This window comes from Urocitellus parryii, chromosome 5, assembly GCF_045843805.1.
Source record: "Urocitellus parryii isolate mUroPar1 chromosome 5, mUroPar1.hap1, whole genome shotgun sequence".
In the NCBI taxonomy this organism is placed as follows: Eukaryota; Metazoa; Chordata; class Mammalia; order Rodentia; family Sciuridae; genus Urocitellus; species Urocitellus parryii.
This window is the reverse complement of record NC_135535.1, coordinates 156,685,918-156,711,460: the sequence shown is the minus strand read 5'-3', so window position 1 is coordinate 156,711,460 and position 25,543 is coordinate 156,685,918. Positions and strand designations below refer to the sequence as shown.

General features: G+C 36.1%; 1 protein-coding gene across 5 annotated transcripts in view; it reads right to left on the bottom strand.

Annotated features, from left to right (window-relative positions):
* Nucleotides 1-25,543, bottom strand: part of Tet1 (tet methylcytosine dioxygenase 1) — a 107,895-nt gene that overhangs the window by 9,117 nt on the left and 73,235 nt on the right. For 2 of the 5 annotated variants that reach the window (XM_077799001.1, XM_077799002.1), the window contains 5 exons: nt 25,406-25,499; nt 9,550-9,761; nt 6,185-6,335; nt 5,350-5,436; nt 601-690 (listed from right to left, as the gene is read on the bottom strand). In XM_077799001.1, the coding sequence (XP_077655127.1) occupies nt 601-690; nt 5,350-5,436; nt 6,185-6,335; nt 9,550-9,761; nt 25,406-25,499 (634 nt within the window). The remainder of the gene's footprint in view (nt 1-600; nt 691-5,349; nt 5,437-6,184; nt 6,336-9,549; nt 9,762-25,405; nt 25,500-25,543) is intronic. The other 3 variants (XM_026394672.1, XM_077799003.1, XM_077799004.1) reach the window with 3 other exon arrangements.

Genomic DNA, 25,543 nt, shown 5'->3' with positions numbered 1-25,543 from the left:
CCCAGCCCATTAAATTAATTCATCCATTTAAAACAAATATGTTCTTTTCTAATGGGCATAGAAACCAGGGGCACTTTACCACTGTGCCTTTAAGACAGGGTCTCACTAAATTCACTCAATTACTGAGGCTGACATTAAACACAAGATCACCCTGACTCAGCCTCACAAACTGCTGGGATTACAAATGTGCGAAACCTCGCTGGCTCTGGGATTATGGATTTGAAGCACTGTATCCAGCATTTGGTTTTGTATGTTTTGTGTTGCTGAGTAATGAGATCAGGACTTCAATGCTTGGCGAGTATGCTAAACTGAGCTATACTCAACGCTCTTTTTAAAATTTTGTTTTGAGACAGGGTTTGCTAAATTGCTAAGGCTGGCATAAAACTTGCACTGTCTGGCCGGAGCTTCCTGAGGCTTCTTCTTTAACTGAACTGAATGGAAAGAGTTAAAAATCAAAGTAACAACAAAAACTCTACTAGATCCTTACCTGCGCGTATACATATATATCTATGTGTACATATATGGATACACCCCCCCAATAAGTACTTTGTTATAATTTGAACCATGTGTAAGAACAATGTAAAATGTTTCAAAACATACCTGGTTTTTGTAAGCTTCAGGAACCATCTGCTTATACAATGGAGCTAATTCTGTAGCCAAACCCTGTAAAATACCTTCAAAGAATTGTTCCTATAAGAAAAGACAGGCCATATAGGTTATTTTATGACATTTAAAAGAATTTAATGTATTAAATTCTACGATAAATAATTGCTAATGGATGCCTAATGGACAATTCATCTTCATCCTGATAAAATAGCTATCACAGACAAGAGTTTTTCTTTCTTTTTTTTTATCTTTTGAAACTTGCTAATTTGTGGCCTTGAATTTGTGATCCTTCTGCCTCAGCCTTCCAAATTGCTAGGATTAAAGACATGTGGCACTGTGCACAGTTTTTTATTAATTGTAACGAAAAGGAAAATTATTTGCAGTTGTAATACCTTAATAGCATACTTGGAAATAAAAATTTAAAATCTAAATAGTGTTAAAGAGCTAAGAATGGTGGTATAGGCCTGTAATTCCAGACACTCAGGAGGCTGAAGGAAGAGGATCATAAGTTTTAGGCCATAGAAACTCTGAGATACCCAGTCTAAAAATACAAATTTTAAAAGGGGTGAAAGTATAGCTGTGTTACAGAACCCCTGGGTTTGGTTCCCAGTACCACAAAAAGCAAGCAAACAAACAAAAAATTCATTAAAAAATGTTGCTACAAATGAGAATCATACTTTATATATATTCAATACTACTGGATACTTGATACAATCGGAGATTCTTGCTGGCATGGGGTATGTTGAAGAACAGAATGCAAACCAGCACAATTCGATGAATTTCTATATAATAGAGAAGGATGAGGAGGAGCAACATATCAAAAACATGCATAGTATAAATTGGATCCTGGGTTACCAGTTTCAAATACAATAAATTTGTCTTAAAAGTAAAACTTCAAGGTAGAGAGGGAAAATGGGAAGGGAGGGGAGGGGAGTGGGGATAGTAGGGGATAGGAAAGGTAGCAGAATACAAAAGTCACTAATATGCCATCATGTAAAAATGTGAGTATGTAACAGATGAAATTCTGCAATCTGTATTTGGGGTAAAAAAGGGAGTTCAAAACCCAATTGAGTCAAATGTATGAAAGATGATATATCATGAGCTCTGTAATGTTTTGATCAATAAAAAAAAAAAAGTAAAACTTCACATTTCAAAGAAACTGGCTGAGAGGTAGAGTGCTTGACAAAAACAAGGCAAGGTTTTGAGTTTAATTTCCATCATCAAAGAAAGGAAAAAGAAAAGGAATCAAAAAACACCCTAAAACACTTGACAAGGCCTGATATACGTGTGTGTGAGTGTGTGTATTTAAAGAATAGCAAAGTGGGTCGGGGTTGTGGCTCAGGGGTAGAGCACTTGCCTAGCATGTGGGAGGCATGGGTTTGTTTCCCATTACGACATAAAATGCCTGAGGATAAAAGATAATTAGGTAATTAACTGAGTAACTAGTTGTCTAAAACCAATATTGCCTCTTCTTCACCATAATGACTATAAATTTAGATAGATCTGATAGGAATATGAGGACCATGAGCACCACATTAAGCATCTGGACTCACTGATTAGAGATGTGGGAAGTTTAAAAAGGAAAATCAATGATGGGAGCATCTATTAAAAGTGCTACTGCTGCTGATGGTATGAAGAATGAAGCAGGGAGGGGAGACACTGAAAACCAGAAGACTTCAAAGACCAGTTAATGTTTAACAGAAATGATTCTATTATATTTGAAGTTGGAGACTTGTCAAATGTGACTTCTATCACATCCAAGGAAGTCAGTTTAAAGGAGATTGAGATAAAGGATGAAGGAAGAACTTGACAAGGTTGAGGCAACAGCTTCATGTGAGAGCTGGGATACAGATGCCATAAATATAGTCAAAACACCTTAATTTGGTCATGTTCTCCTGTAACATGCTTTAAATTATTGCAGAAAACAAAGCTACCCAATATAGAGGTAGGAAGTCAATTCTGTAGATTGATGACTGAATCCGGGCAATTATGAAGCATGAGAAATGACATTCATTTCCCTACTGACTTATGTTTATTCTTTCATTTATTTTTTAAAATATTATGTTTTAGTTATAGTTGGACACAATTCCTTTATATTATTTTTACGTGGTGCTGAGGATCGAACCCAGGGCCCCATGGGAGGCGAACACAATTCCACTGAGCCAGAATCCTTATATTGTATACAAGAAATAAATGCATGTAGGTTCCACTTCTAGATTGTGCTCTTCATCTGTTTATACCCACTGGAAAATTCATTTGTGACTTCATTTATTTGGTCTATTCTTGAGGATTCTAACATTGTTTTATTGGTAACATCCTTCTGCTCTTCTTACTCCATGTTTGATCTCTAGGACTATCATACTTTAAATTGATGACCTCACCTAGACCTCCTCTTCAGCTGTCACCACTTAAGATTTCCCTTAGGGACTGCAAACCTCTCCTGCCCAAATTGAATTCATTATCTGCCTTCTACCATCCTGGTCTTAGTGTGTTCCATATGAAGGAAGAACATCAGAATCCAACTTTTTTTATTTTTAATATTTATCTTTTAGTTGTAATTGGACACAATACCGTTATTCCATTCATTCATTCTTATGTGGTGCTGAACAACGAACCCAGGGCCCCGTATGTGCTACTTGAGCGCTCTCCGGCTGACCCACATCCCCAGCCCACAATCCAGTTCTTACAACCTCTCCAAACCAACCATGGCTCCTGTGTCACAGTCATATTCCAAGCCACCATTAATCCCTGTTCTGGATTGTTCTCATAGATTGGTAGCTCAGGTTCCTAAACCCTTTCAAGGCTAATTGCAGTCAAATTATTCAAAAAGCATCAAGGGAGGGCTCATTAAGGAACAAGTGTAATTACACAAAACTCCTCCTTAAAATCCTTCTATGATCTTACAGAATTCTTGAGGTGGCATATAAGGTTGCCACCTGCACCTCATGCTGCCTTGTCTGCTGAGAGTCAGACATATTGGCCAGGAGCAATGCTTCTTCCTATCAGCACTGTATAAATTTTATTCATTAATAAAAACAAAAAAGATGTCACAACTATTAATTACATAGTGATATCTATAATTGTTGTAGTATGAAATTTCACCACAAATATTGATATATTTATATACTAAGAAACTTACATAATATTTATTTTTATTTTTTTAATTTTTATGTGGTGCTGAGGATCAAACCCAGGGCCTAGCACATGCTAGGCAAGCGCTCTACCCCTGAGCCACAGCCCCAGCCCCTTACATAATATTTAAAAGGAAAAAATTACTTAGAAGATAGATGGACATCAAATTATAGGGTGTTGTTATCTATGAGCATAGTACATGTTCATTTTTAGGTATTTCATATAAACTTTCTACCTTTTGTTTGACTTTTGTGTCCGACTAGTTCCAACTGTTTTGTTTTTTATATATTTTGATTTTTGCAGGAAGATAAGGTACTGGGTATTGAATCCCAGAGGGTTCTATCTCTGGGCTACAACAACAGCCCTTTTTATTTTGAGAGAGGGTCTTGTCATGTTCTCAAATTTGGCCTCAATCTTGCCATGCTCCTTCCTGTCCTTACTTCCTCAGCTTCTGGGTTTGCAGGTGTGCTCCCACACACTTGCCACTTGGTAGACTAACGACTTTAAAACTCTTTTTTTGTCAATTTTCTTGCCTCTTTTGGGGGGTAGGGTGAACTGAGGACAAAAGCTATACACGTGCTACCTCTGAGCTATATTCCAGTCAGTAACCCCTGTCTTTTTCAACCAAGGGTCCTTTACCACTTAGCCACATCTCCAGTTAACCCCCCAGTTTTCTGAGGACTGATGAGGTGTGACCGGGTCACAGCCTTTTTTATTTATTCTTCATTGTGTGACAATTTCTCCCTAAATCGCCCAGCCTGGTGGCGATCTCTCCATTTGGAGCCTTAGCCTCAGTGTCAGGGTAGTGATTTTTCTTAAACTCTTTTGCTAAAGTTTTGAAAGAAAGATTTTCTCTCACAACTAGTAAAAATATCAATTTTATTCAATTTGTTGAAATTTTTAAATACATATTTTTCTCAAATATGGTTTTCTCACAAAACTTAGAGCTTTGTTTTCCAAGCTTGGAGAATTACTTATTGGTGGGAGAAGAAACTAATTTAGCAAACAAACTAACACTTTATAAAGAAATGAAATTCACTAAAAACACTGCAATACATATAGGGGATTCTTACAACAATGTTGATATGCTTTTTTCTTTTGAACACAATATTTCATTTGTTTATGTAGTGCTGAGTATTGAACCCAGTACCTCACGCATGGTAGACAAGCAAATGCTCTACACTGAGCTACAACCCCAGCTGGATATAAAAGACTTTTAGAAATATTTTAACATTTTACTTTATAATTTTGCTAAGTATTGGTCTTTGATGATGTCTTAATTTTTTGGTTTTTCCCACACTATAATTTTTTATTTCTATAAATGTATATGTATAGTGGTTGTAATATATACTACTTTTTTACTTTTGGAACATGGACAAAACACCTATCTTCAAGTTAATTAATATGATTAATACATAAGTCCTCTTCACCCAAACAACACAAAAATATTGCCATGCTTAGTCCCCACTGAGCCACATGGCACCCGTTTCCCACCTCCACCAAGTTGATATGAATTTGTACTTATACTAATAGGTGCTTCTTTTAATTAAAAAAAGAAAGTACTCAACTTATTTAAACTTAATTTTAAATTTAACTAATTTCTTTGCTCACCGTGGCCTTGTGTTCCGGACAGACTCGTTCCGGTTTCTTAAGTCTTCTTCTTGCATTACGTCCTTTAGTAATTCTGTCATAGAGGTTCTGTGGGTAGTTAAACTTTCTGAGTCTTTGAAATGTTGGCAAATGGTAAATGGTTTTTTCTACCAAAAGTGTAAAATTCTAGGTTCATCTATCAATAGTTTCCACGAGGGTTGAGGCGCAGGAGGAAGGAGCCAACAATAATTTATATGGGTTGACACGTAATATCTTTACCTAATTTATTTGAACTTTTTTTTTTTTTCTTGTACCTGGGATGAAGCCCAAACACAGGGCCACATCACAACACCTATTTTGTGTTTTATTTATAGGCAGAGTCTCACTGAGTAGCGAAATGCCTCGCTAAGGTGCAGAGGTTGGCTTTAAACTTTGGATCCTCCTGTCTTAGCCTCCTGAATTACAGGAATTATAGGCCTGTGCTACCATAGCAGGATACTTTTAATTATTTACTTAAACATATTTAGTATTTCATTACTACTTTTTATTTCTTGACATATTTTCTTGGTGGTCCTGGAAATCAAACTCAGAGGTACTGTAACACAACTACCTTTTGTAAATTTTATTTTTGAAACAGGGTCTTACAAAATTACAAAATTCCAAAGAGTAGCCTAAAACTTCCTACGCTTCTACCTCCAAGTAGATAGGATTATAGGCATGAGCTACCACACTTGATTTCATTACTTGAAAATATATGTAGTTTTAAAAATATATGTACACATTTAGTATTTCAAAAATGTTAAAGGAATACATTTATATACACGCTCTGTAATTTAAAAGGGAAGAGGACACTTACATGTCTGGGAGAGCTGGGATCAATTCTAAACCTTCTGGGGTTTGGGCTTCTACCAAATTTACATCCATTGAAATACATGCTCCATGAACAGCCATAAGAGTATGAAGCTCCACAAGTCCCTGGGTCAGTTCCTTGACATATACAGTTACGACTGCAAGAGGGTAATTGTAAGTGAGTTGAAAGGTAAACCAGGATAATACCTGAGACAGAATATTTGAGAGTCACATAACTATAAAAGTATAAATGGATAACAGATCAGTTACCAAATTTATCTATTTAAAAACTAATCTCTTTCTTTCTTTTTCTTTCTTTTTTTGTTTGGGTGTGTGGTGCTGGGGATCCAACCCAGGGCCTATGCATTGTAAGCATGCTCCCTATCAACTGAGTTACATCCTAGTCTTTAAAAAGTAAACATTAAAAAATATATACTTTTAGTTGTAGATGGACACAATACTTTTAGTTTATTTATGTATTTTTATGTGTGCTAAGGATCAAACCCAGTATCTCATATGTCTAAGAAAAACACTCTATTACTGAACCACAACTCCAACCCTGAAAACTCAACTTTTAAGTAAAATGTTTCTTTTTAAGATTACAACCCCCCACTGCCCCATTCCTTTGAGCCATTTTATTTTGAGACAGTCTTCCTATGTTGTCTCAGGCTCCAGTCTCTCAAATTTTCGACATGTACCAATGCATGCAGCAATTTTGGGGTATTTCTGAAGACCTAAACGTTATTATTATTGTTTAATCTTTATTGTGTTCATTTATTTTTATGTGGTGCTGAGGATCAAATCCAATGCCTCACGTGTGCAAGGCAAGTGTTCTGCCACTGAACCACCACCTCAGACCCATATATATTATTAAAGATGCAAAAGCAAGTAGATAGTGTACATTCTTCAGGAGATTCTAAATTTGTGTAATGCTTAAAACATGAAGTAGAATATATGTATGACTTATGTAATGATCAAAAAATACAAAAAGTGAAAAAACAAAAATTATTTTTAAAGTCAAGGAAAATAATGTGGAAATTCAGATTAAAACAATGCTTTGGTGTGAAGTCAGGAAAATCACATAACATTCCTTATAATGAAGAAAATGAAGATCAATCAATCAATTTAACAACTTTGAAGACAGGTGCGGTGGCTCACACCTGTAATCACAGCAGCTTGGGAGGTTGTCAGGGGGATCCCAAGTTCAAAGCCAGCCTCAGCAATTCAGCTAGACCTGACTCAACATAAAATAATATGAACAAGGGCTGGGAATGTGGCTCAGTGCTTGAGTGTCCCAAAGTTCAATTCCCAGTAACAACAATAACAACAACAAAAAATTAAAAAATAAAAAACTTTGAGGGGGAAGAAAAACAGGACTCAGAAATATGGCAACTTCCTATAGAGGTAGAAGATGTATTTTGGAGGGTTTGGAGATCCATTAATAGTACAATAATTGATAAAGAAAAAAAATGAGTTGCAAATTTAGATCCAAGGCTTAAAGTAAATTTGAAATTGTAGAAGGAAATTAAAGGTGCCAAACAAATAGAAAAATAATTTATGTACATCACAGCAAAAATACATAGGGAAGAGAGAAAACTATAAATTAACATACTCTCAATGATTATTTCAAACCAAAGACGTAAGAAATGTGACAAATTGTGAGACTTAATAGAGCTGTAAGTTAACCTCTCCAAAAATTGACTTCAGATAGCTTATAATATTAAATGTGGCATATACTACAACTACCAATACTTCCAAAACTGATGTGAATCTGAAGGAAACTCTATGAACAATCAAAATTTCACCAGGACTCAACAAAATTAAACTTTTCCCTTTAATGATTTCAATGCCCTAAACAACAAAAACTGAAACAAAAGCTTTTTGAACTCTAAAAAACAAAATAATAAAACACATTGAATTTTAGGTAGAGGAAAGTGACTATAATGCACCTTTTCAAGAAAAGGGTATGTGAATGAGAGTATATAATATTTTCTAAAAGGCAATTTTCATGAAATAATTTAATACTAGAAGTGTTACTGTTATATATCAACATAATAAAATAATTAACCTTATCTTATGTAAGGATTGGGAAGAAAATGATGTAAAATTTCATTTACATTTTGTTTAATGACATTTCTTTTAAGGAAACTTATGTGGAAAAGTTTAAAACATTCTTAAGGGAAACTATATTGAATGAATAGAAAATTTATGCTATTGAATAAGACTCAATATTATGAAGATGCCAGTTATATCATTAGATTATTAAAAGTATACAACGTTTTATTTTTTAAAATAAAATTTTATATATGGAAGCAAAAAGAAAAAAGAAAATCTTACAGATAGCGTTGTGGCTCAGTGGTAAGAGAACTTGCCCAGCGGGTGTGAGGCACTGGGTTTGACACTCAGCACAACATTAATAAACACACATAATCACATATATTATACTAAAAAAGAAAAGAAAATCTTACAGAGTAGCAAGAATGGGAGTGAATCCTATCAAATATTAAAATAAAACATAGGGCTGGGGATACAGAAACCTGGGGTTTGATTCCCAGCACTACATAATAAAACAGCAAGGAAACAAAAATGGCACAGAAAAAGTATAAAGAGGGGCTAAAGTATTGTGTCCACCTACAACAACAACAACAAAAAGCATAAAGAAAAATGATCTGGGAAAATAATTTGCAAATTATAAACCAGGCAAACTTTTAATAGTATTGATATCAAAAAACAGGAGAGAGAAATACTGGTTCATAATAAGATGCAATTAAAATTATGCTGATGACATTAATAGACAAAAATTCAAATTTGACAACATAATCAGTGGCTAGAGAGGAGTAAAAGCAAATATTCTCTGATTTTGAATTGAACAAATACAAAATGATACAAATTCTTTTGAAGTACCATTCTTTGTGCTATAACTACTTTCCTGTGCATGTTTGTATACCTGGCAATCTGGAAGGTTGAGGCAGGAGATCACAATCTTAAGGTTAGCACCAGAAATTTAGCAAGTCCCTAAGCAATTTAGCAAGATCTGTCTCAAAATTAAAAATAAAACATATCTGGGTTCAAAAAAGAAAGAAGTGATAAAAAATATGAGGGGCTAGGGACTTAGCACACTGTTAGAATGCTTGGTTAATATGAAATAGGTTCAATCAATAGCATTGTTCCACACTGCATTTATTTGGAGAATATTCTAAAATGGCCCTATCAATGATACTAATTTCTGTTTAACAAAATATTTGTTTATTCTACCAGAATACCTAAAATATTATTTTCCCATACAGTATACTTAGTTGTTAGTTAATTAACAATTTACCATTATATAATATGGATCTGACTGTCAAATCAGAACAAAACAGATTTGATTACTTTTCATTGAAGGTACATCTTCGGTCTGTCGGATGACCATTGTATGACCGTAGACTCTCAACAATCTCCTGATACAAACTGTCAGCAATTGGAGGACATAAGGCGTCCCATATCATGATGAACACCACCATCACAGCAGTTTCACAGTGGTGGCCTGTACGCACCCGGACCAAACAAAGAACTTTTTCTTCCTCACTGCTTCTTCTTATAACCTGCAAAAGCAGAATGCATTCATCTATGGAAAACAAGTATCCTACATTTAAATGCAATGGACATTTATCTTTAAGTTCTGCATGGTTATATATTAGTTTATTTCTTTCTTTAAAAAAAAAAGTATCACTGTATGTCTCAAGGGTTGGAAAGAAGCCAATGAGATAAGCTGTTGTCTTCCTAGTTGCCTCCATAAAACTTATATCAGCTTATAAGAACACAAAAAACTAGGCAGAACAGAAATCTGTGATATGTGGTTGGCTATTCTTTTCAAAGTAGTGCAACATTCTTTGTTTTGTGATGGGGTTGTAGCTCAGTGGTAGAGTGCTTACCTAGCATGTGTGAGGCACTGGGTTTAAGTCTCAGCACCACATATAAATAAAATTAAAGTTACATTGACAACTAAAAAAAATTTAAAAAACAAGATTATTTGTTTGAGTTCCAAAAGGGGAAACCGAGGACTCAGGAAAATTTAAATACCTGCTCTGCTTTTCCACAAATGGAAAGAAACCAGGAATCCCAATATTAAAAATAAATGTAGAGCAGGATGGAGTACTGCACACCTGTGATCCCAGGGGCTTATGAGGTGAGGCAGTAGTATTGGAAATTCAAAACCATCCTCAGCAACTTATCAAGATAAAGTCTCAGAATAAAAATATAAAAAGGGCTGGGGATCTGACTGAGTGCTTAAAAGCCCCTGGGTTCCATCAACAAACTTGACATTGAACTGTGACAAAAAGGTATAGATTGCTTTTGTGTCTCATGTTACTATATAGGATACAATATAAACCAATGACCATGCAATATCTATGATTTCGTTATGCTATTACAAGACTGTATCACACCTATTTTAATCATAAGACCAAAATGGTGCAGCTGACTTGCAAAATCCAAAATATAATAATTAATTGTTTGATGTGTGTTGATGGAAATTGAACCCAGGGCATTGTGCATGTCAGGCAAGCAATCTACCAACTGAACTATATCCCCAGACTCATCCAAATTCTGATCCTGGGATGCTAACTGGATTTAAAATACCACCTCCTGATTCTGTTTATTGGGGGAAAAAAAGGAATGCCAGAATAGTCAGGTGCAATAGTGCAGGCCCACAGTAATCAGAGCGACTCAGAGTGACTTGGGAGGCTGAAGAAGGAGGATTCCAAGTTCATGAACAGCGAACAAAAAATTAGCAAGGCCCTAAGTAACTTACGGTTATGACTCTGGAATTATAGGAGTGCACCATTGTGACCAGCAAGATGGAGTCTTGATCAGTTGCGCAGACTAGTTTCAAATGCTTCTCCTACCTCAGATACCCAAGTGCAATGACTAAACCTAGGAAAGAGGATTCTTTTTTGCAAGGCTGGGAACTGAATCCAGGGCTTCACACATGCTTGTTAAGTGCTCTAACACTGAGCTACACCAACCCCAGGCCTAGCAAAGAAGATATACATTGTGATGATATTGATGATATATGGGTCTTTCACAGATGTTTTTCTTCAGTGAACTAGGAGCTGAGTCAGTAAATATGGATCGTGGTTCAATAAGGGGTTGAGGTATTATATCTAACTTCTCTGAAATATATAAAAATATTGAAAGAAATAAAGCCATTATAATAAAGATAATAACCAGTCACAAAAATGACAAATACTGCATGAATCAATTTATATCAGGTATCTAAAACAGTCACAATTATATAATTAGAAAGAACCAGGAGCTAGGGGGAAAAGACAGTAGTTGTTATTTAATAGGAATAGATTGAAATTTACAAGATGAAAAAGTTCTGGAGATCTGTTTCACCTCACTGAATATACTTAACTCTACTGATCCCTACACTTAAACATGGTTAAGATGGAACTGAGAATGTAGTTAAGTGATAGTAGCACTTGTCCAGTATGCCCGACGTCAATTTGATCCTCAACACAGGAAGAATGACAGAAAAAAAAAAAGTAGGATGTAAATTAAATTGCATTCTTCTCTCATAACAAATTATAATTTAAAAAAAAAGGAGAGGCAGGAGCCAGAGTGGGCAAGGTGGCCTATCCCTGAATTTAAGCAGCTCCAGAAGCCAAAGTAGGAGAATCATAAGTATAAATCCAGTCTCAGTCTCAGCAACTTAGGCCCTAAGCAACTCAGTGAGACCCTGTCAAACACAAATAAAAAAAAAAAAGGGTTTGTGATGTGGCTCAGAGGTTAAGTGCCTCTGGATTCAATTACAGGTACAAAAAGGGGTAGGAGGGTTTAAAGAAGAGAAACTACATAACTAAATAGAATGCTTACAAGAAACAAAATATTAAACACTAAAAATGTTCAGAAACACTCTTGTATACTATGCATGAAAACGTTAAGAAAGGAGAACTACTTGTGGAAAACTATTAGTATCAACAAATCTAATCAGCTAAGCATGTCATCTATTCACAATCCAGGAACTCCACTATACACAAATGCACTTCCCTGTTTCCCAAAGTCAGAGGCATTATTCATAATTATCCCAAACTGGAAATAACTGAAATGTCATTACCAGCAGAAGTGCCCAATAAATTTTAGCTATTCATAATAAAAGAATACGACTTAGCAAAGAGAATGATTTATAATTATACACAATATGAATTAATCTCATAATTACAGTGCTGAGAGGCAAAAAATGACTTCTTTTTATAATACAAAAAATGTCAGAAGAGAAGGAGAGTGATATTTTTGGTAAGTAGCTAGGGATTAAGAGGGGACAAGAATGCTTCTGAGGTGCAATTATATTGCACACTGACAACAAAATTGTGTTCACCTTGTAAAAATTTTGTGAGCTTAGGATTTATGCTGTCTTCTGTAGGTAAATTATAGTGAAATAACGGGCTTACTTTAATCATCTTTTTCTTTTTCATTTATTAGTTCAGGTCATTTTGGCGCATCTCTTAACTTTTCTAAAGTAGCATATTAGGATCTAATAAATCTTAACTACTATTTTATGTTTGTTTGCTCTACCACTGGAAACATGGTTACTGAGCACAGAATTCATTTCATCAGAGGCTCACATCAAATATTTGTTGAGTGAATATTTAAAAACCCTGTGTGGTTATACTTTATGAAAATTTCAAATCCTTCATTTTGCACTACTAATAACAGAGAATCTCTCTCATTAAAAATATTTGTCACCTGCCAGGCTCACATGGGTACTTCCAGCAACTCGGGAGGCAGAGGTAGGACTATCACAAGTTCAAAGCCAGCCTCAGCAAAATAGCCAGATATCAAGCAACTAAGTGAGATACTGTCAGCCCATTTCTGTAATTTGAGAGGTTGAGGCAGGAGCATCACCAATTCCAGGCCAGCCAGTGTAACTTAGTGCTATCTCATAATAAAAATGAGTAAATAAAACAAGACTAGCAATGTAGCTCAGTAGTAGAGCACTTGTTTACGAACATGCATTAAGTTCTGGTTTTGTTCATGTATACTCCACTGGGCATTAAAAAATTGTATGACTTAAAGTTATTTTCTCCCATTTTGTTAGCTGTCTTTTCCCTATTTCAGAGTCCTTCATAGCACAAAAATTTCAGTGTTGATGAAGTTCAATTATTTTATTTGTTCTTTTTAGTCCAATTTATCTTTAATTTTTTCTTAATCACTTCTAGTCTTTTTTCTTTATTTTGGTATCAGAGATTGAATCAAGAGGAGCCGAATCACTGAGCTACATTGACAGCCCTCATTTTATATTTCATTTAGAGATAGGGTATTGCTGAGTTGTTTAGTGCCTCATAAGATTGCTGAGGCTGGCTTTGAACTTTCAATCCTCCTATCTGAACCTCCTGAGCTGCTGGGATCACAGGCTTGAACCACCATGTCTGGCCATTTATACCATTTGTACCTTGTGTGTGTGTGTGTGTATGTGTATGTGTGTGTGTGTGTGTGTGTGTGTTGCTGGGGATTTAACCCAGGGCCCTGTGCATGTGGGGAAAGCACTCTACTAACTGAGCTATATCCCCAGCCCCCACTAGTATTTTTCATATTATATCATCTAATTAAAAATTATGGGCTGGGGATGTGGCTCAGCGGTAGCGTGCTCGCCTGGCATGCTTGCGGCCCGGGTTCGATCCTCAGCACCACATACCAACAAAGATGTTGTGTCCGCCGAGAACTAAGAAATAAATATTAAAAATTCTCTCTCTCTCTCTCTCTCTCTCTCTCTCTCTCTCTTTCTCTCTCTCTCTCTCTCTCTCTCTCTCCCCTCTCTCTCACTCTCTCTTTAAAAAAAAAAAAAATTATATGCTGGACCTCTAACTACCCCAGCTATATTTATTGAAGATTATTCTTTCCTAATGATTCTTGTCTTGGCATATTTACTGAAAAATGAAGTGACCATAAATGTGAAGCTTTATGATCAACTCTCGATTCTGTTCCATTGACTTATTATGTTCCATTGACTTATGACAGGAACAACACTGTCTTGATAGCTTTGGGATGCATTTTGAAATTGGGACAAGAGTCTTTCAATGTCACCCTTCTTTTTCAAAGTACTGCTGGCAAGCAAAAGGAGAGAATAAACCTATTTTGAGCAGAAATTTGAAGACCAAATATCTTTTGTAGAAGTCTTTTTTCTATGACTGAGCAAAATCCCCAATCTTTTTTATTTTGAGACTCAGTCACTTCCCCGGGCTAGCCTGGAACTTATGATCATCCTGCCTTAGTCTCCTAGTCCCTAGGATTACACGTGTGCACAATGGTGCCGGGCCCCAGAAACATCTTTTACTGTGTGCAGAAATTAGAGAACCCTTTAAAATTCATAGCATAACCAAGGACCTAGATTCAATACCCAGTACAATACACACATATAAATAAATACCATAGTTATTTATAGTTAATATAAATAGTTATTGCTTGGGGGAAAATGTCAAAAATAAAAAGTATTTATACATGCTCAGTAAAAACGTAATTTCTTTTTTAGCCTAAATCCCATTCCTGCCCTTGGCGCAGTGATGATTACTATAGATGTGTGGTGTGATTTCAGGGAACTGGAATTAAAATCTGAGTCTTCTTGTATGAGAAGCACACATTTTACCACTGCGCTACGTTTATAGCCAGGACAAGTATTTTTGATACACAGAGGGTTGAGTTTGGGGTTGGAGGACCCACAGATAAGAAGGACTGACTATTTATTTGTTTATTTTTATCTGTAAATGAAAACAAAATTCTTTGAGGTTGAATCAGGGTTGTTTTAGCACTGAGCCACATAGCCAACTCTTTTGTGTTTCTTATGTTGGAAAAGGGTCTAACTAAATTGCTGAGGCTGGCCTCAAATTTGTGATCATTCTGTCTCAGTCTCCCAAGATGCTGGGAATAGTCCTGTACCACTGAGCACAGCTGTATATATTTTGAATGCCCAAACATTGGGATAATAATCAGTGTGTAATAAGTTTTGTAAGCATGCTAAATATAGTCATGTATCATTTCCACAAAAGGAGAAAATGACTGCAATGCATTTTTCTCATGTAATACTGTGAGCAGGGAATACAAAGAATTATAAGGGGTTTGTATGAATCAGGGTGCAAAGCAGGGTCAGACTTCTTGATTGGAAAGAAGTGAGCCCCTTTCCAGGATGAAAATAGAGTTAATCATGGTAAAAAAGATAGTGAAAATGTTATGCTAAGATTTTTGGGAAACAGGGACCATGAGACAAAGTTAAAAAAAAATTCTACCCATATGTTGACAGAAAATGCCTTCTATCATTATAAAACTCTCTTCACAAAATTATTATATAGAGAGATGGTTCTAATTCAGGGATCTCTGAGATAAAGATAATGCTTCCTCTGTTTCCAAGACAGCTCAAGCTGGGCATGATGGCTCACATCTATAATACCAGTAATGCAGGAAACTGAGGCATGAGGATAGCAAGTTTGATACTAGTCTCTGTAACATAGTGAGGTCTTAAGAAACTTAGCAAGATCCTATTTTGTGTGTGCGTGTGTATAGTACTCGGAAATTGAACGCATGGCCTCATGCATAACACATTGAGCCATATCCTAAATGCTGAGAATTTTTCTTAAAAGAAAAATAAAAAAAATTAACTGAAGATGCAACAGTTACCCAAAATCTTTCCTGGACCGACACCTCTGAAAAATATTCTTGCTTTCCTCCCTGCTGACTTTCAAGGCCATTATCAACAGCAAGTAGAAGGACATGGCAATAACTTCCACATTGGTGAGTACTTAACACAAAACCATGGATAAGCTCACCTAAGAATGCTGTTGAAGACCAATCATTTTCATTGGCAGTACTGGTAACTTTTGGGATAGGACTTTTACAGAAGGGGTGGAAATAGGCAATAGATCTTTTTGATAACCTATCTCGGAAGATTTCTTAGGTGGAGGACATATCTCAGTAGTAGAATGCAGGAAGGACATGGTTTTAATCTCCAACACCCCATCCCCTAAAAAGATTAAATCAGGGATTTAACCCAGGGGCACATTAACTACTGAGCCATATCCCCAGCCTCTTTTAATATTTTATTTTCAGTTAGGCTATCACTAAGTTGCTTGGGACCTCATTAAATTGCTGAGGCTGGCATTATAGGCGTGCCCCACCATGTCTGGCTACTTTAATTTTTTGATACTGGGAACTGAACCCAGGGACATTACAACTTCATGGGCTTTACAACTGAGCCACTATTCCAGCTTCCTGTATTGAATTTTTAAGAGAATAAAATGGCTCCTTTAGCGTACACCAGCAATAACCCAATAGAAGTTTGGTTTAGAGCCTAAATTAAACATAGAGAAAGGGATTATTTTAAGTAGAATGCATTGTAAATTATACTTCATTAGAGTTGCTAAAACACAGAAAAATGTAAAAAACATAAGAATATAAATATAAAATATAAAGATTATAAAAAGAAAGCACAGCCGAGGAGAACATAATAGTTGTCCTAGATTCGAAGGCCAAACACTAAAAGATGTTCATTCTAGGGTTAGGGGATTGGCTCAGTGGTAGAGCACTTCCCAGTATGTTTGAGGCTCTTGGTTGGATCTCCAGCACTACTGAGACAAGTGAGAGATTTTCACCCCCTCCTCAGTCTACAATTCAGTTTGTTTCTAAAGTTCATGTGCAACAGTAAATGAGAATTAAGTCAACAAAAAAGTTTTTAAACAAATGAAAGGAAATTGTCCTCTAAATTAAAAAAATGTTTCCTTATAAACACAGAAAACAATAGGGTAGAACCGGACAAACAATGTTCCCCTCTACTGGGTTAATGAGTAAAGTTAATAGAACCAGTAGGAGGATATACTAGTAAAATTTAAAATCGATGAAAAATTGTCAAATTAATTACTGGTTGTCTACAAAAAAAAAAAAAAAAAACCATGGAGAGTAACACATATTTTTGTCATTAAGAAGGGAAAGACATCAGTAAAATAAAACTCCCCTGGAGCCAAATAAGAGGAACCATCAAAGAATTAAGCTTCTCTACAAGGATAATAGTCAGGCACTCAGGAATAAAGGAACTTTAGATAAAGACAATGGCAGGCTGTACAATGGAAGTCTTGTTCACAAAAGTACAAGATGGGTTTTGAATAATAAATTCATGGGAGAAATACAGTGGTTAATAAATAAACACATCCAAATTTACTTCCTAAAATGCAAATAATCAAAACAGTAATATTTTACTTACTAGTGTTAGAAGGACAAAAAAGATTAACATTCAATGAGTATTTTCCTTCACTTTTTAAAATTGTTAATATCATCCAAAAGATTGAACAACTTAAATTATTAAGAGTAAAGAATTTAAAGGATTCCATTTTTGGTAAACCTTTTTTTTTTAACATTAATTCTTGGATGCATCCTTATATGTTCCTGGATCCAAACCACCCATAACAATTGGGTTATAGTTCAGTTCCATATGCAATGAGGTCCAAAAAACTTTGATCATATTCTGCTTGAAAACAGCCCCATGTTTATTTAATCGAAGTTTCTCAACATTTAGAATACTATAGAACAATTAGCTTTTATCACAAGTAATATTGACCTTATCACTAATCTGTTTAACATGCTTCAATAGTTGTCATGTATCAATCAGTGTGAAGTTCAGTGGTACAGTGCTTGTCTAGCAAAAAGAGGCCCTAGGTTACTAGGTTACCACAAAACAAACAAACAAACAAAAAACCATCATCTAGGGCTGGGGTGGTAGCACTTGCCTAGCATGTGTCAGGCCCTGGGTTCCATCCCCAGCACCACATAAAACTAAATAAACAAAATAATGGTATTGTGTCCATCTACAACTGAAAAAACAGAAACAACCCATCATCTGTAATTGAAAGTTCTAACATCTTTGCTCTTGGTTTGGGAGATACCCTAAATTGCTAAAAAGATCACTTTTCAGAAAGGGTAAAATTAAGATGTCTTTCAAAGTTTGAAAGTATGATGTTTATTCAACTGCTGAGTTGCAAACTATTTTTACTTCAACTAAATTAGATAGATGTGGTGGTATACACCTGTGATCCCACTGATTTAAGAGGCTGAGGCAGGAGGATCTCAAGTTGAGTACTATTCTAAATCAGCCTCAGCTAGGTAGTAAGACCCTTAGTGACTTGGCAAGACTGTCTCAAAAATAAAAAATAGGGGGATGGGGTTGTTGGCTTAGTGGTAGAGTGCTCGCCTAGCATGCGTAACGTACCGGGTTAGATATTCAGTACCTCATAAAAATAAAATATATTCTTTCCAACCCAAAGTAAATAATAAATATTTTTTTTAAAAATTCTATACATTTCAGCTAATATTATTTAAAAATAAAAAATATAACAAGGGCTGAGAATGTAGCTTAGTGGTAGAGAGGTCCTGGTTTCCATCCCCAGTACCAATAAATAAATAAATAAGGGTATGAAAAGGCTGGGGATGTAGCTCAGTGGCACATACCCCTGGGAATAATCCACAGTTCAATAAATAAATAAACAAATGGAATATAACTAAATTAAAAATTCAACTAAACGGATCATCGGAGCTTCAAAATAAATTATATTTAATATTTTGAGCTGGGGAAGTAGCTCAGTGGTAGGGCCCAAGCCTAGCATGCTGAGGCACTCCGTTTGATCCTAAGGCAAAAACAAAAACAGTCAAAGCAACTGTGGAAGAAAATAAGTTAACATGAAAGTAATACTAATGATACACCAGCAGATAATAGATTTAAGTGAAGAAAAACAAACAAAGGACAAAACAAGCAAGGACAGTGAAAACTGTAAAACCGTAACACTGTTTCACAGCTACCATCAACTCAACTGAAACATAAAATGGCTATGTTACACTAGGCAGATACTAAAGTACCAAAGAAGTATAACCCAGGATGCCAGGTACCTTTTCATAGGCTATTATGGGAATGGACAGGAGGTACCTGATTTGGACACAGAAATCAGCAGCACCCCCAAGACAACCATAGTAGATATTAGGAAGAACCTTGGAACAAAATATGGAAGACCGAAAAAAGGTTTGTAGCAAGATGGTTTGTAGACTTTGAATATTCCATTTAGTTCACAACTCAACTCAGAACTCTGGGGGAATCAGATGAGAGTAGTAAAGAAATTACCCCTCATGTATTGTCATTAACACATCTATCCTACTGCCTAATACAGTAATTCTTTGGAAGGAGCTGAGGAGCCCCTGAAATTAACAGGCATTGGAGCCAACTGGGCTGCTGTGGTTTGAATTCTTCCTACTCCTGCCATCATCAGGAGTTCCAGAGGTGGGGAGTACAGGGAGTTAACTGAACGTGGGCACTCAAGAAACTATATCACCTTTTCCACCCAAATCTACAGAATAACAAGACAACTAGTCCCTGACAAGACCCAAAGTGACAGAAAAAAGGAGTCAAAATTTCTGCCAAAGTCTAATAATTATGTGGGAGTATAAATGATCACCTGATAAGGACTCATTTCAAAGAAAAGAATAAAACAATGGAGAGAAAAGGCAAAACAATCAATGTGAGAATGACTCCAAATGCAGGCTACTACTCAGAATTTGCTTTTAGAACCTGATGTGGTGGTGCATGCCTGCTAATCCCAAAGACCCAGGAAGCTGAAGGAGAAGATTGAAAGTTCAAGACTAGCCTTACCAATTCAGCAAGGCACTGACACTTAGTGTAACCCTGGAATTGTAATGGAGGTTAATGTTTAATGTGGATTACACACAAAATGAATACACTAAGATGAAAGTAAATTTAGAGACACACAATCCACTAGTTACAAGTTTATTAGATTCCTTAGTTCAAAATGAGTGGCTGACTGGGTTTCATTTCCTCCCATACCCACAGATAGGACTTAATTATGCTGGTGTCACTCCAAATAATGTATAGAGTCCTAAAGACTATGGACTATAGTTTATTATATTTTGCATTTAACCTTAATTTAAAGTTCAACTATGGGTTAGACAACTTAAACAGATTTCTAGCTTGAATTCTTTTCTCCTCTTAGAAAAGAACTAATATTGGGGTGGAGATGGGGCTCAGTGGTAGAGTACCTAGCATGCGTGACACACTGGGTTCAATTCTCAGCACCACATAAAAATAAATTCAATAAAGTTATTGTGTCCATTTACAACTAAAAATTAAAAAAACAACTAATATGGAAAACATCCATACTACTTCAAGACACCAATTCAAATGCAAAATATTTGGTTTTCTAAGTATTATCTAACCTCAGTATACATTTATTCAACAGGAGCTTATTGTTTGGCAATGAACAGATTTGGTCTTTTATAAGATAACCTGGAAAGTTTGATTAAACTTACTATTTTTAGATTTCATTTATAAAACCTATTTCATTTCCACAAACATGCTACATCAATAACTGTTTTTATTATCAAAATTATTTTTTTGGGGGGGTACATCCCCCGCTAGTGAAGGTCTCTACCATGGAGCTACATCCCAAGCCCAAGTTTTTATTACTGAATGGTCATTAAAAGATATTAAAACTTTCACTCATTAAGTCACTCAGCAACAGAATTTTATTTTATTCCTTCTCTCTAAATTATTTTTGTATTCATGAAAAGTTGGAGATATACTACTACACTATGCTGAGATGTTCTTTTATTCTAGGAAGAAAAAAGGGAATATCACATAAGACAAAAGAAGAAAGAAATTTATCGATACCTGAGATTCATGGAAAATGCTGAACAAATACACTTTGTACCTAATAACTCACAGAGAATGTTACAAGAAGTTTCTATGAACAATGAGATTCAAATTTTGTCTTAAACGTACACACATACCGTAAATCTGTTAGTATCATTATTATTATTATATGAGAAGAGGTTTGGAAGTCAGGAAGGAGAAATCTCACAAAACCCTATCATATAACTGAACTACCGTGGGTTAATTACGCATTACGGGGGAAGACAGCTGCCATTTCAAGAGATATTTTTACTCCTTGCTACTTACTAGGCAAATAAGTAATGGATCCAGAAATAACTAGCAGATGCAACTAAATGAATATGTCAACTACCAGTGCTACATATTGAGAACTAATCCCTGCCATCTATTTTAGCAAAGGAACAAGGTGAAACATAGGGGCAAGATAAAAACAAAACTATTAGAAAACATAAGGTGAAGGTGTCCAGAAAAGGAACCAGAAAAATTAGAACAAATTGGACATAACATTCCTATATTCAAATATATTTATATATGAATGTGACCAGCGAAACTCCACATCATATTCAACCTCTTCTCAAGAATGGGAAGTTATACTCCATGTATGTGTGATGTGTCAAAATACATTCTACTGCCATGTATATCTAAAAAGAATTTAAAAAAGAAATTATCACAAAAGCTAAGGGAGATTTATCATTGGAGCTTTTGGGAATGTAACAATGTTCTTTTTTTTTTAATACCTTTATTTTATTTATTTTTTATGTGGCGCTGAGGCTTGAACCCAGTACCTCACAAGTTCAAGGTAAGCACTCTATCACTGAGCTATAACCCTAGCTCCAACAATGTTTATTTTTAACTTGGGTAGCTGTTTCATGACTGTTCATTTACACACACACACACACACACACACATACATTTTTGCAGGGGGGAGGACAGTACTAGAATGCTGAGCTATATCCCCAGTTCTTTTTATTATTATTTTAACTTCCTGATTATCTCACCCAATCCCTTCCAATACCTTCAGTATCTCAAATCTAGAATACTTATATGCCCTGTTGAAACCAAAGGCTTCCTGGGGCCCAGAAAACTAAACTTATAAGGGCTTCTTTATGAAGGAGTATAGGTGTATATATATATATATATATATATATATATATATATATATATATATATATTCTCGTTCCCTGGGAGCTCTCAGTTCCCAGAGCACAAGAACTCAACAATAGTAAATCTCCTTTCTTCTATCAGGATCTGTGCTTCATTGTGGACACACTTTTTGAGTATCAGGGCTGCATGTCTCAAAGTATTTCCTTTCATTGACCAGTGGTAGAATGCTTGCCTAGAACCAGTGAAGCACTAGGTTTGATCCTCAGCACCACATAAAAACAAATAAATGAAGATAATTAACAAAGCAAAAAATAATGCCACTTGTGTTGGATTTCTATTACTGTATAACAAATTAACAAAAATTTAAGAACTTAAGCAACACAAACATGTTATCCCACTTTCCAAGTGTGAGAAGTCCAATGTGTTAGCTGCTGAAATCCAAGGGGCTTTGATTCTTATCTAAGGCTCTCTGGCTGTTATAAACCCTTAGTTTCTTTCATTGCTAAGACTGAGGCTCCGGGGCTGGGGATGTAGCTCAAGTGGTAGCGCACTCGCCTGGCATGCGTGTGGCCCGGGTTCGATCCTCAGCACCACATACAAACAAAGATGTTGTGTCCGCTGAAAACTAAAATAAATATTAGAATTCTCTCTCTCTCTTAAAAAAAAAAAAAAAAAAGACTGAGACTCCTCTTTTCCTGGTAGCTGTTAGTCAGTAACCACTCTCTAGAGCAACTTGAGGTTGCTTTCAGTTCCCTGCCATGGAAGTCTCCATGGGCAGTTTACAACAACAGGCTATTTGCTTTCCCGCAGCCAGGAAGAGTCTTTTAGACAGGGCCTCTTAGGCTGGCTTTGAATTTGTAATCATCCTGTCTCAGCCGAACCAGTAGCTGAGATTATAGCAATTCCATTACAACTGACTTCTTTTTATAATTATGGACAAATCATATTCTTACATTTTATAAACTTTGCTCTTGACATATTCCATAATGAACAGCATTGATATTTAAGAGCATTATGGGGCTGGGGATGTGGCTCAAGCGGTAGCGCGCTCGCCTTGTATGCGTGCGACCCGGTTCGATCCTCAGCACCACATACCAACAAAGATGTTGTATCCGCCGAGAACTAAAGAAAAAATAAATATTGGGGATTCTCTCTCTCTCTCTCTCTCTCTCTCTCTCTCTCTCCTCTCTCACTCTTTAAAAAAAAAATAAGAGCATTATGATATAATATTCAAAAAATGAAAGCATTTGCCATTTAGAGAAGATACAAATAAGATAAACAAATTTTAATATGCCAATATAGTGCTCTTTTATGGCAGGGAAGAAGGAGGGGTTCTAGAGAGTGAATCCAGGGGAGCTTAACTGCTGAGCAAAATCCCTACCCCTCCCACTTTTTTGGTACCAGGGATTGACTCAGGGACACTCAACCACTGAGCCACACCCTCAGTCGTATTTTGTATTACTTTGAGAGACAAGGTCTCACTGAGTAGATTTTTCTAAGATTAGCTTTGATCTTCCTGTCTCAACCTCCAGAGCATCGCACAGTGAAAACTTTATTTTGAGACAGGTTCTTACTAAATTGTTTAGGCCTTCTCTTTGTTGCTGAGGCTGGCCTTTAACCTGTGATTTACCTGCTTCCGCTTCCCAAGTAGCTAGTTTTACAGGCATGTGCCACCACATCCAGCTCAATGTAGTGTAACTTATTTATTTTTATTGAAGAATAGATGTTGATTTTTGTGCTTGACAGTCTCTAAGATGGCCCCAAACTTCACTACTTCCTGATATTTGTGCTCTTACATTTTCCTGTCCACCAAACAGCACTGATCTACATAGACACCATGAAGACACCATAGGTTACCCTCTTTGCCCTTTTATTTCAGGGTGGGGGGTGCATGTAAAACTAACCTTCCAGGCCACGGGAATATTTAAACAGTTCTATGATGAAGAATTGAGGCCTCCAGCCAACAGCCATCAAGGATATATACTGGGGATATAGCTCAGTTGGTAGAATGCTTGTCTTGCATGCACAAGGCCCTGGGTTTGATCCAAACAAACAAACACACACACACCTATGGCCTCAAACAGGGAGTCTGGAAGTGACTCTGCATCTATAGCACACTCCTTTCAGTAGTCAAGTTTCCAGATGACTACAACCTCCTGACACCCTCTGCCAAAAAGCACACTTGTCAACTGCTCTTGAATTCCCAACCCACAAAAGAACATAATTGTTGTTCAGAGATACCACAGGTTTTCAGGTAATCTGTTAAGCATCAACATATCTTCATATACACTTTACCAATGAATTCCTTAGACTACTATTTAGAAACTAGATAGCTTACCCCTATCTGAAAATGCTTCCAATGCTTTCTATTGCTCATAGAATAAAACCTCACCTCCTCACTATGGCTGACAAAACACTCATGATCTGGCATCTGCCCATCTTTTCACCATCACCTGGTTCTAATCCTTATCTTCTCAACTTGACTGGACACTTCGGGCATTTTTTTTTCTCCCAATGTCCCCTTTTCCTTTATCTAAGACCTTTTCTCTTATTGTTTCTGAGCTTAGGAATGCTCTTCCCTACATTCTTGGGAGTATTTTATTCTGCATAGTTTGCCTCTTTCTTTAGCTCACTCTATAGATTTTTAAAAATATTTTTTAGTTGTTGATGGACATTTATATTATTTACTTATTTATATTTGGTGCTAGGAATCAAACCCAGTGCCTCACAAGTATGAGGCAAGTGCTTTAGCGCTGAGCTAAACTCCATCCCACACTCTATAGTTTTTTCTGGAAAAAGGATGTATCTTTCTGTTGCTCAGACTGGGCTCAAGTGATCCTCCTGATGCAGTTCCCAAATAGCTGTGTCTGTGGGCATGTGCATCCAAGCCCAACTTCACTCAATTCTCAGTTTCAATATTCCCTCTCCAGAGAAACCTGCCTGGATGACCTATACTTAATAAGAAAATCCCAGAAGGATCACAGCTGAAACAGAAACAAGATAAAACCATCACCATCAAATCAATATAAAATTGAAGTTATCTGATGGACTAGCTAACTGTATCTAAAGAAATAAATTCATAAATAAAATTGATAGGAGAATATAAATTCATTACTATAGAGAATATGTAGCTGAGATACACAAGGCAAGTAAACTGGAAAAGAAACATGTAACACCTGAGTACAAAACTTTTTAAAAGCTCTGAGGGAAAACTGGTTTAAAAAAAAAAAAACTGGTTGTTTAAAATAAAAATGACAAGTGTTCAATATTCTAAAGGTGTACATCTAGCAATAAAATGCAAAACACAGGCAAAAAGAGATAACTGCCTTGTTATCACCTTGTGGCTATTTTTCTGATCCAAGCTTTCATGGGACCGCCCCAAAAAAGCATTTAATCTGTATTTTCAAACATTTCCAAATATCAAGTACTTACCCACTTAGCGATCGGACACCCATGAGAGCTTTTTCCTTCTTTTCCTGTGTATACGATTTGTTCTAGCCTTACTGCCTTTCCTTTTTGGCCATACCTATTACAAAGCAGAGTGGAGGGAATACACTAATTAACTACAAT